The sequence below is a fragment of the Mchenga conophoros genome, linkage group LG17 (assembly GCF_057382185.1).
Source record: "Mchenga conophoros isolate Kocher_MC1m ecotype Shallow Benthic linkage group LG17, M_conophoros_male_GT1.1, whole genome shotgun sequence".
In the NCBI taxonomy this organism is placed as follows: Eukaryota; Metazoa; Chordata; class Actinopteri; order Cichliformes; family Cichlidae; genus Mchenga; species Mchenga conophoros.
In genome coordinates, this window is record NC_140542.1 from 34,122,267 (window position 1) to 34,134,267 (window position 12,001).

Consider the following 12,001-nt stretch of genomic DNA (forward strand, 5'->3'; position numbering starts at 1 on the left):
TGTAGCTAGATTGTTTTTGTACAAGTTGCCCAGTTTTGGAAAAATGAAGTTTAGAGATGGTTGCATTATCTTTAATGGCTGAACTAAGTGTAAAGGGAAAAGTGTCATTCTTACCATGACAAGAGGCCCAGCATTACAGGATGTATGTCTTGCCATTAGCCAAACTGTTAGCTCATTAGCTAAATTTAGGTTGTTGCGTGCTTATGTTTGGTGAATATAGACCGTGTCATTTTTACCAGGTCGCCTAACCACAAGTCTACAAAGAGACATTATTTAATTTTTATTTAATTTATTTATTTAGCATTTTTTCTTCCTCTTTTTTGTTGTTTTAGCATGTTGAGAACTAGAATGCCAGTTTCATTTAACGCCATTGTATCGGTGGAAATTGGATACTTGTACATTTGAACTCAAACCAAAACTTTCTGAGTGATGTGATGAAGTGATGGTTTCCATCACTGTGACATGTTATGATTTATTTATTTTTGGTCTTTACAGTGTGTTTTTAGACCAAGCAGCTTGATTTATCAGCTTGTATGTTGTTTTCTTGGATTGTAGGCCGCAGGAAAACAGTTCCTTGCTTGTTCTTAAGGTTGTATGGTTTATGGCATTAAATCCTGTGGGAGAGCGAAATGCAAATGAGCTGCTCTGTTGATTGTGAACGCCCTGTGCCAAATGGCTCCCCTTGGACTGCTCTTAATTATATTCATGAAGATTTATTAAATGAAGCAGGTTATTAAAGTGCACTTGAACACACAAAATTGGACAAGGCCATGTTATTTTATTTCTTTATTTATTTTTAGGAAAAAAATGTCCATGTGAAAGCTGGTCCTGGTGCCCTGGGAGGTTGCATGTGTTACTTGCATACATGCTTACACACCAGCAGATACCTCACTGTTCTCCTGACAGGAAGACTGTGTTGAAACTCCCTGGTTTCAAAGTTCAAAGTGAAGAAATTTTGTTTCATGTCACAAACGAGTGAATTTGTCAGGCAAAAGAAAAGTGAGTGGGTTGAAAAATGAGCACAGCAGCACCGAAACTTCTTTTGATAAGTCGTGCTTGTGTGAGAATACTCTCCGCCCCGCAGGGTCACATCAGAGGAATTAGAATGGTGTTGATGGGACTCTTTTTTTTTTTTTTTTAAATTATTACTCTCTATTATTATCCAGTAGCCCTACTTCAGTTTCTATTGTAATCCAATTTATGATTCATCCATATTGCTGGCAAGTTTCTTTAAACTTTACATGAAAATAGCTGCGGTTTCCACCGTTCCTGAAGAATTATAGCACAAAAGAAGGAAGGCGCTATCTTTTCTTTTTTACAAGTTTGCCATTTTGTTTGGTTGCAATGATGTTATTAATCTGAGAGAAAAATAGGGCTATAACTGTCATAGAGTTACAGCGCGTGGTACACCCTGGACAGGTCATCAGTCTGTCACAGGCTGGGATGCTGAGTAAACCATTGAAATTTTGAACTGAAAGATGTTATTGTGTTTGTATAGAGAATACACATTTTCAACTAGTTTCTAAGTTGTGGACAGGAGCAACAAAACGACAAATTAAATTCTTAAAAAAAAAAATACTGGCTGAAACTTTGATTCATAATAACTGGGTAAGGGCAAACCAAGCTTGCATCAGTTCAGTATCCAGAGAGTATCCAGAGAAATCGGTGTGCAAGGGACAAGGCCAAAACCCAGTATCAGATCGGGAAGAGCCATTGGGGTGATCGTGGCTCAAGAGTTGGGCATTTGTCTTGGGCCGGTTCGAGCCCCGACTCCGACAGTCTTGGTCGTTGTGTCCTCGTGCAAGACACTTCACCCGTTGTCTCCTGGTGGTGGTCAGAGGTCCCGGTGGCGCCAGTGTCCGGCAGCCTCGCCTCTGTCAGTGCACCCCAGGGTGGCTGTGGCTACAATGTAGCTTGCCATCACCAGTGTGTGAATGGGTGGTTGATTGTGTATAGTGTAAAGCGCTTTGGGGTCCTTAGGACCAAGTAAAGCGCTATACAAATACAGACCATTGTCAGTGAACACAGTTTGTCACTGCATCCACAAAAGCGAGTCAAAATAAAAAAATAAATAAACAAGACCCATGAAACTGACCACCTTCTGTGGGCTTGTCTCAAAGGAAAAGTGAAAACCTGTGCTGTGGTCTGACCAGTGGGCTAAACAGCTGTAATATCATGTGGTTTGTTATCAGCACACACTTTTAAAGTCAACAACTTTAGCGAGATGAGGGGGGATTTAATAAAGTAACGCGTGCATCTGTGAAGGACACATTAATGCTGAAAAACACGTACATGTTTTGGAGCAGTGTATATGCTCCAGTTGGCATGTTTTTCACGGGTGAACCTTTGCTTATTTCAGTAAGATAATGCTAAGACACGTTCTGCACTTGTGTATTACAACAGGAGGTAAATGTCTATGTGTGCTAAAGTGGGCTGCCTGCAGTCCAGACATGTTACTCACTGAAAGCATAAGGACCATTACTACCAAGAAATGTTCCTCAAATGAATATAGAAGAACACATTCTTGTTCTCCTCTTTCCAGGTTGCTGGACATCAAAATTCACTATTGCAAAATATAAGCTTTGGTACTGGTTAACATGTTAAGCTTACATGTGAAAGATCCCTGGTTCGATTCCCCCTCAGGGTTTCACAAGGTAGCGTATTCCTAGTGCTGGTCCTGGGCCTGGATAAATGTGAGGGTTGGTTCAGGAAGGGTCCAGCTTAAAATCTGTATCTAAGTAAAATATAGCTTTAAATTAATTTTACTTTACTACCGCTTGTATTTCTTAAAATTTTAGTGTCCCTGTAAAATATATGGCTTAGTAATAATTAAGGTTTTTTTCAGAGTGAAAGTGGGTACTTTTTTGTCGTGAAGTGGGTAATTAGTCTTCAGCGCCATCGTATCATGTTCCACTTGAAGCCCTTTTGTTCTTTCTTTTAAACTGTCACTCTTTTTATGTCATCATTTTTTTCCTCTTTTCTTTCAATCTTCTTGCTTCTTTGAAAGATTGAGTGCCTTAGCTGAGCATGAGTAATTACACTCGCTAAGCTTAAATATATATTTGAAGTGGATTAAAAATCCATTTTCTGGAGTAGAGTAAAGTCCACTTCAGTAATGCTGAAATTATATACTTAACAGCAGCTTCGGAATTCATGATGCATCACAAATGAAATGTGAATTTATCCAAACTCAACCCAGCAAGAGAGGACACAGACAAAGCTATATTTTTCTCATAACCACTTATGTTGTTGCCTAAATCAACAATTTGGGTTTTCTTGCAATTTTGAGGGATAAAGGCAGTCAGAGGCTTCGACCACAGTGCCTTTATGCTTCTAATTTTCTACGTCTGCAAGTGCTTTCGCTTGCATCAGTTGTCTTTTAGGAAAATCTCGCAGTGGCAGCTCGCCAACGTGTCTCTCACTGTCTGGTCACATGCATAAACAGAGACGCACTCATTTACACAATCTGGCTGGCAGAGAGCCATTTTGCTGCTTCCCTCTGTGCTGGTGGTTTGTGTGTGTGTGTGTGTGTGTGTGTGTGTGTGTGTGTGCAGACCAGATGGGGGGGTCTGACCCGTTGTCTCAATACCACGCCAACACCATCATCCCCTGTGCACCATGGCAGCTTCTTTGTGTTCAGTACAGACTCCTTGTCAGGCTTTCCAGAAGGACACACACGCACACGCACACGCACACACTGCGTTGTACTGTACTGCGCTCACGGCCCATGCTGTGGGTTCTGATGCTGTTCGACACCAAGATCGCACATCACAAACCGTCTTATACGCTCATATTTCGCTCCTCAGAAGTTGAATTTTACTTATATAAATGGTAAATGGCCTGTATTTATATAGTGCTTTTCTAGTCCCTAAGGACCCCAAAGCGCTTTACACATCCAGTCATCCACCCATTCACACACACATTCACACACTGGTGATGGCAAGCTACATTGTAGCCACAGCCACCCTGGGGCGCACTGACAGAGGCGAGGCTGCCGAACACTGGCGCCACCGGGCCCTCTGACCACCACCAGTAGGCAACGGGTGAAGTGTCTTGCCCAAGGACACAACGACCGAGACTGTCCAAATATATATATATGGTTAATCCTTCAAGCTCGGGTCCTCTACCAGAGGCCTGGGAGCTTGAGGGTCCTGCGCAGTATCTTAGCTGTTCCTAGGACTGCGCTCTTCTGGACAGAGATCTCCGATGTTGTTCCCGGCCTGAGACAATGTTAGCAGAACAAACTTTTATTAAATCAGCTCAGCTGAAAACATCCGACACTGGACATACTTAGCTTGACAAAGCTACCCCCTAATTCAGAGCAAGCTGGTGGCTCAGTCACAGTAAAAATAGGGCCAATTGTAACTTGTGGTGATTAAATGGTTGCCCAGAGCTTGAGGATGTTGCACACTTACAACCACTTTGATTACAAAGCAGTTGCAAAGGTCAGCTGATCGGAGGCAGCCTTTCTGTAAGCAGTCATCTGGACCTGGACTGATTGCAATCACTCTCAGAGAGATTCCTCTCTAATTTAGAAATGACAGATCGCCAACATGTTGCCATCAGTCTGAATGATTCTTTGTGGATGAGCATGAGGGGACTTGACTCAGCTGGCCGGTTGTACTCTGGTTATATTCCTATAGAACAGGATGTTGTTGAGTGCAAATGTAATGTAAAAGCAACAGATATGTGATTTTTAGATTTCTCACAGTTATTTGCTGCAACAATTAATTGCCTGAAACAGACTGCATGCAACTGCCAAGTTGACCTCATTTAATCGCAGACTGATATCAGACTGACTCTGTCTTATGGCAACATTTATGGCAGGTTTTAGGGACAGTGCTGGTATGATCAAGTGAGATAGGTTTATCCTTTTGGATAAAACCTATACTGACAAAGTATAATCCGCAATAAATCACAATTTATGTCATTCCGGCACGTCGCAAAATGCTAAAAATCGCAATAATATTATTTACTCTTGAGTGTTTTCAATGTGCCCTTTCATGATTTCTCAGCGCCACTTGCTATTCAGTGTTTAGATTACTTAAGGTCTAAGCTTTCCTCTTCTCCTTTGTTGTCGGGCTTTTAAAACGTATATTTTGATGTATTTATTTATTTAGTACCAACTTACAAGGTGGTGACAGTTCATTTATTTAGCAGTTAACACCTCAGTTGGAACACCCCCCTCCCCTTCCAGCCGTCCGCTCATTGGAAGAGCGCACAGCTCCTAATGCCATCATCGATATTAGGAGGGGGAACAGCAAGAGCCCAGAAGGGAGGGAAATCGGCCATTTACGTTATGTTAATGTGAGTGGTGATAGAGGGAGATAAGGTCCCACTGGGGGATGTTGGTCCCCTTGGCTCGGGCGATCAACACGCTGCAGCTGCGAGGCTGTGAGCTGGTGGCGAGGGAAGGGTGTTGAAAAGAAGGGAGACCTTGTTTGAGTCTGTGTTTGCAGGAGTGGCTGTTAATTGGCATTTGGGGTTTCAACAATAGAGCACTAATTAGGAAAAGCGGGCGCAAAGTCTCATGTCTAATGCATAGGAATCTGTCTCCATATGGCCGGATAAATGGCCTGGAAAGTTACAGAGGGCAGCTAATGAGGAACAACTGCATTCAAATCAAATTGGGCCTCAACTGGTTCCTTCCAGTATGGCTGAGAAAAGGAAAACTTTACTGAAGGAATACATTTATAAAAAATCATAAGCATTTGTATAATTAATAATCAGAAGCCTAATTAACTCAAACAAGAGCACCCACTGCCCTACATATACAAAACACAGAATTACAGTAAGAGAAGCTGCCTCTTATTTACATCACTGCAGAGCCCAAACAATTTTGAGCTTGTAGCAGGAGCTTTTAATACCTCTGACAGTTACAAAACATCCCAATCGATCGTATTTGTATGCACTGCGGTCAAGCTATATGTGATCTTTTGTGGCGTGTTCTGCTCTCGTTTGAATGAGCCTACTGTAGCGTGCTCTGCTAGCCGTGCCAATGACTTGGCTCATTGTCAGGCGTGGGTGCATTACAAGGTTTTCTCTCTGCTTATCGGAGGACTGTGAAAGTCACCTAACTGGATTAGCCCTCAGCTCGCCTGCCAGGATGAGAGGGGCCCAGTAGGATGCCTCCGCTGCCTCTTTTACACAGTGTATACGATATATAAAGGACAAAGTACAAAGAGAATGAAAAGGCGATCAGTGTCTGTCCTTTCTGTCTTTTTGCGTGACATTCACTTAATTTCCCGCCTGAACAGAAATGGGCGTGAGGGGCATTTGAGGCAAGACTCGGAGACGGTTCATTCCAGATTATGAGGCAATTTTTTGGTTATGCAGAGTTCGTGTTCCACTGTGAGAGATATCTCACGAATTCCTTGAGGGGATTTCTTCAGCTTTGGCCCAAGGGTTCGCTCTGATTAAAAGTTGAAATGATTAGATGTTGGGAAAGTTTGATTTAATCATCAATGGCGTATAAATGTCCATAGACAGACGTAAGGTCGCCAAGAAACATTTGACCGCGAAAAAGTTCGTTCTTGAGTTTGAGTTTGAGTTTGTGGCCAGATGTAACGGAATTCCCTGTGGGTGTTCCCAAGACTTGGCAGTGATGAGAATTCCGTGAAAGGTCGTAGTGACCTTCAAATTTCACTTTTTTTTTTTACCTCTTAGTTCTTGGCTATATGCCAGATTTTAACATCATCCATCTATCTATCAGGTTATGGGAGCAGACTAGCAGAGCTGCCCTCTCCCAAGCACACTTAGAGGTGTTGTCTCGCCAACATATCCTGGGCCATGACCTGGACTCCTCACCTATAAGGCACATAGGAGGCATTCTGCTCAGGCATCCCAACCACATCAACTGGCTCCTTTCAATAGGTCTCTACTCTGAGCCCTGTAAAAAAGACTGAGCTCCTCACCACAAATGCACATAAGAGATAAGGGCATTGCAGGAGCTTTATAACCTGAAATAGTATAAATTCTATATACAGTGTTTTTCACAAGTTTTCTTTTTCTCTCTTGGTCCTCAGCACAGCCCTGTGACAGCCAGAAGTTTTATGCCATCTAGTCTGGCAGTTATGATTGAGTTATGATTTTTTGATGAAAGCCTAGTAACTGTCTTTAAATGTGTCAGAGATAATCCATAATATGCAGCAAAGCACTTTCATTCAGCCACATGTGAATGTTCTGTTTTGGGGATTTTCTTCAGCATCTTTCTCCTAAACCTCTATCCCTCTGCCTCTGAACCCTTTCTGCCTGTTTTTCTTTTCCCTTTTCCCGCCTCATATTCTGTTTCACGCAGCTTCAGTGTGAAGTTTGAACTTTGAAGTGATTTCTCCAGTGCCCACTGTTCTGCACTTGACATTTTTTGACATAGTGTCTAATCTTTATTCTGTTTCTGTTAGCAAAAACTTGGATACTGTTGTTTACTGTGACACTCAGCCATCACTCCTGACCACATTTATCTCTGTGTGTGTTCCCTGTCTCTGTCTGTCCACTTACTTGTACAGTGAAAGGTTCTTTGTAAGGTTGAATAAGAGCGGGCTGCCCAAGTCACCAGAGAAGACAGAAAGACAATGCACGCTATTTGTGGTGAGTAGTTAACACGGAATTTTGTTAAAAAAGATTTACTGGGAGCAATTTAAGGCTATTTAAAGCTAACTTAACTCATGCACTGTTATGCTGAAAAATAAAAGCAGTGTCAGTGCTCTTCAGCTTGTTCACAGTAATTGGATCGGACGCTTAAATATGTTTTCCTGCATCGTTTGTCAGGATTTGGGAAGCAGTGATCTACGAAAAGATGTCTACATCGTTGTGCACATCATAAGAATAGGTAGGAGTAGTGATATTTCTTCTTTATTCTCCTGAGTACTACTCACGTTCTTAAAAATCTCTTTCATTTTCATACTGTTCTTACCGTGGATACCTTTGTGTGTCTGTGCAGGGAGGATGGGAGCAGGAGAGAAGAAGAACCAGTGCAACGTACAGTACAGGCGGCCGTTTGGCTGTGCTGTTGTCAGCATTGCCGATCTACTTACTGCTGACTCTAAGGATGACCACCTGCTAAAGGTTTATACGTAAGTGACTGTAAAGAACTATTATTTAGGAATTCTTCTTTCTTCTAAACACTGAACCAGTGCTAAAGTTTTGTTCAGCATGATGTGTCGTTTCCTTATTCATTTTCTTTCCAAAACTTTTTTGTTTTTGGAAAGCAGAAGTGATCACATATGCAGGTGAGGATGGAGTGCTAATTTCTCACTTACTGCTCACAAGACTGGTTAGCAAGCCACATGTATAGACTAAATGGATGCATTGCACAGACACCACCAAGTTTTTTTTGTATGTTAATCTACATAATACTTACCTGTGAATCATTCAGGCATAAAAAACCCCCCAAAACAAACAAACACTTGATTCAAGTGATGAATCAGTGTATTGTCCACGCATAGAAGACAAATTTAGCAAAGAACCAATTTTAAATTAGATTGTTATTCACTGTTACTTTAAAAAGTAAAAAAAGGAACACAAAATTCCTCCCATTTCTTTAATTAAATCAAAAAATTCTAAAGATGACACAATTTGAAAAGCATAAAAAGGTATTTTTGCTCCAAAAAGTTGATTACCTAAGAGCTATTAGTTGAAGGTTTTGCATGATATGCACAGTGTCCTCAAAAAATTTATGGAAACTGGACAAGTGCAGGACAAAATAAAGAGTGGCAGGGCTGAAAATCAATCTATAGCAGATGAACAACATGGAAGTCTCAAAGTTGCCATTCAGCCTTTTAAAAATCAGCAACACTGAAGCTCCAGCTGTGGTGTTTAAGGGTAATTTATTAAGCTAATGTAAGGCATTAAAAGCTTTACTGGGAAAAAGCGAGTGGGAGTCCTTTATCAAAGCACCTTATCAACAAGGCTGAAGCCCCCAGAAGTTGTATTAAAATATTCAGATGAACTGTTAACTTAGTTTGATAGCATGTTTACATGATAGGGGTTAATGAAGGCTGACGGCAGCTGACATTTTTTACATACAGGTGAACAAGGGTGAGACTAAAGGAGGGGCATGGGGCGTACTAGACCGGATTTATTTCAAGGTTCAACTTTCAGATTGAAAGTGCACACTTAAAACACGTGAGAACAAAAACCCATAAAGCCTTCCAAGAAGACAGAGTAAAGATTCATTTTTTATGTCTGAGTTTAGATTGCATATATGTCTTATTTTATTTAACTATGACTGTGCTTGAGAGTATTCATATAATTTTGGATTTAAGAAAATATATTTTTTAAAAATATTATGTAATATGGGACATAAATGCAAAAGGGAAACGTATTCAAGTAATCTTTTAGGTAAGTAGTAGTCTGAGTACACGAACATTAATCTGGACCAACAAAATTATGCACCTTTCCTTTTACACTTTAGATGACTGCAGTCAAGTCTATGTGATTCTCTCAGGGATGAAAAGGCATCTGTTGACATAGTAGTTTGACCTAAATTATAGCAGCATCAGAGTAACTGGCCAAATGTACTTTGCTCACAAGAACATGCAGCCACTTTCTTCACACCTGAGGCAACAACAGGTTTTAGTTGGACTAGCATGAAAGTTGTGACCCAATTGTTTTGTGAGTTGAGTCCAGAAAAGACGTCATTGAAAAGCTGATTTTTTTTTTTCTGTCATGCCACCGTTAAGCGTTAAATACACTCAACAAAAAGCAGCTTTTGGTCACATGTCACATATACAGTGAATTTCAAGAAAGTGGTTGGTCAGCGTAACAGAAACTCAGCTGCTTTTCAAGGGTAAAAGCACATGTTACTTCAAACATTGTGGCTTGGATGGGAAGAGCAGTGATGATGCTATCAATTTCCAACAGCAAGCTTTTTCTACAGAGTGGGTTCATGGAGTTTCAAAGAGAGGTGTGCCTTTTTCACAAATGAAGAATTAATGCAAAAAATGCTTCTTGTTATATGAAGTGTAGGATTCAGCAGTTTTGGTTTTGCTCGGCCTAAGCACCATCAATCCTGACTCACTTTCAAGGATATTTACCGGACTCTTTCTGGAGCATTTGTGCAAATCTGCAGTAATTTTCTTTTTGTGTGTGTCCCAGGTGTAACACTGAGAGCGAATGGTCCCAGATCCATGAGAACATCATCAAAAAGGCCAATTCTAGGTACAACTTGTCTGGATCCAACACTGGTGAGAACCCCATTTGCTTAACTCATTGCTTTTAATTTCTCACACCTACACAATCATGTAGGTGGTTTAAGCCATCAGACAACAGGGGTGGGAGGGGTTCAGCACTGCATGTGAAGTTCATCATGTTCCGATGACAAAATGAGCAGCGCAGTTGCACATCTTGCCATGTATTACTCAGTTTCCGGTCATTCTCAGTAGCTATCATGTGGGAGTTAAGTTCTTTTCTGTGGGAGTGGATTAGTCCTTACATTTCTGTGTCTGCAGGGAATCTATGTATTCAGCTAGTTTGTATTAATAGCTCAAATTTCATCATGCTGATCAGCAGAATCAGTGGTCTCCCATAGCAACAAGTTGGTGGAAAATGAGAATGTTGAGTCTTTCAAAAACATGATCGCTCTGCAATGCGATCAATACTTTGGTGGACTCTAGATTAATACTGATGCAGTCATTAAGGTGCTAGTTACATTTTGCTTGAAGAAGAAACTTGTTGATTGATTACAGTGAGGGGAGCGTGAAAAGGGGTGCAAACTGTGAAGCAAGAGGGCATAAGCACAAATTAAACAGAGCTGGCTAATTTGCAGCTGCTTGCATCAGTGTGTACAAACAGCTCTTGGCAGTCACGGACTGCTCATCAGAAGTTTCCGTTATGTAGCCGAGAAGCTCCAGGAGGCCGCTACTTTCTCAGTGAAAATAAACACTATGCGTGTTTCCATCTCCTAACGCCTGCTTATACGTTATATATGGAAATATGGAAACGAGATCCGATCTGCTGAGTCAGCACCCCATTCCACCTGCCCTCAGAGAACCAATAATTGCTCGAGGTGAGAATAATCCCGTACAGGCGAGAAGAGGATGCTGTGACACGAAATCACTTAACACCTTCTGCATGATCCGAGCCGTGTTTTTATTTAATTTTTTTTATTTTTTAACACCAACAACAAAAGTTGTCCCTCTAAAATGAGTACTGTTTAATTTCTCTTAGTACAAAAATATGAATATTGAGCAAGCATTTCATTCTTTTAGCTACTTACTTTGGTTTTCTAATCTCATATTGATCTCTATAACAGCTTTTATTTTCTACTCACTACTCCTGCTTCTCCTGACTGGTCATATTATCATAGATGACTCCCAGCCACGCACAGAGATCAGATTTAATAACAGATTATGCGCACTGATAATGTTCTGTATTGTTGCTGTTCAACTTCCACAACCTTTTGGCAGTTATCACTGCAGATGCGGCACAAGCTTCTTGATGCCTGCTGGATAAATGTGACATTTTCATCTTTACCTTTTGCTTTTTTCTGTAATCAGGGGCAATTATTCGCACTCATTGGTAAACACATTGTTACTGGCAGAAGACAGCGTGTTGCCTGACTTTGCAGGGTTCTCTCAAAACATATCCGTCATGTAAGTGTTTGCTCGAGGCTTTCTTTTGACAGCAATATGCAAAGCACACAGACGCACTCACACAAGCACGTGCAAGTGAATGATTTTAGAGTTCAGTCCCCTGTTTTGGCTGCAGTGCAAAGTTTATCACAAACGCTTGAGTATTAGCTGTTGAATTGCTGTCAGATGAAGACACTGATGGAGCTGTGCGGCTGATTAGCCTCAGTGTTTTTTCTTTCAAAGGGTATTAGAGGAGGGCTGCAGGGTTTTTTCTTTTTTTTTTAATGCTGGCATGCATAATTAAAGTCTGTTTGTTCCAAAATTACATTTCTGCCACTTAACTCACTGTGACATTGATCTTATGAAACAGAAGAGGGAAAAAACCCCTTTAATCACAACATAGAGGTAATAATTTAAGTATTAAAGATAAT

The 12,001-nt window shown here is 41.0% G+C and overlaps 1 protein-coding gene across 4 annotated transcripts in view; it reads left to right on the plus strand.

Moving 5' to 3' along the window:
• Window positions 1-12,001, plus strand: part of dock4b (dedicator of cytokinesis 4b) — a 138,162-nt gene that overhangs the window by 52,085 nt on the left and 74,076 nt on the right. For all 4 annotated transcript variants that reach the window (XM_085250946.1, XM_085250949.1, XM_085250947.1 and 1 more), the window contains exons 9-12: window positions 7,506-7,587; window positions 7,768-7,828; window positions 7,940-8,072; window positions 10,096-10,184. In XM_085250946.1, coding sequence (XP_085107072.1) covers window positions 7,506-7,587; window positions 7,768-7,828; window positions 7,940-8,072; window positions 10,096-10,184 — 365 coding nt within the window. The remainder of the gene's footprint in view (window positions 1-7,505; window positions 7,588-7,767; window positions 7,829-7,939; window positions 8,073-10,095; window positions 10,185-12,001) is intronic.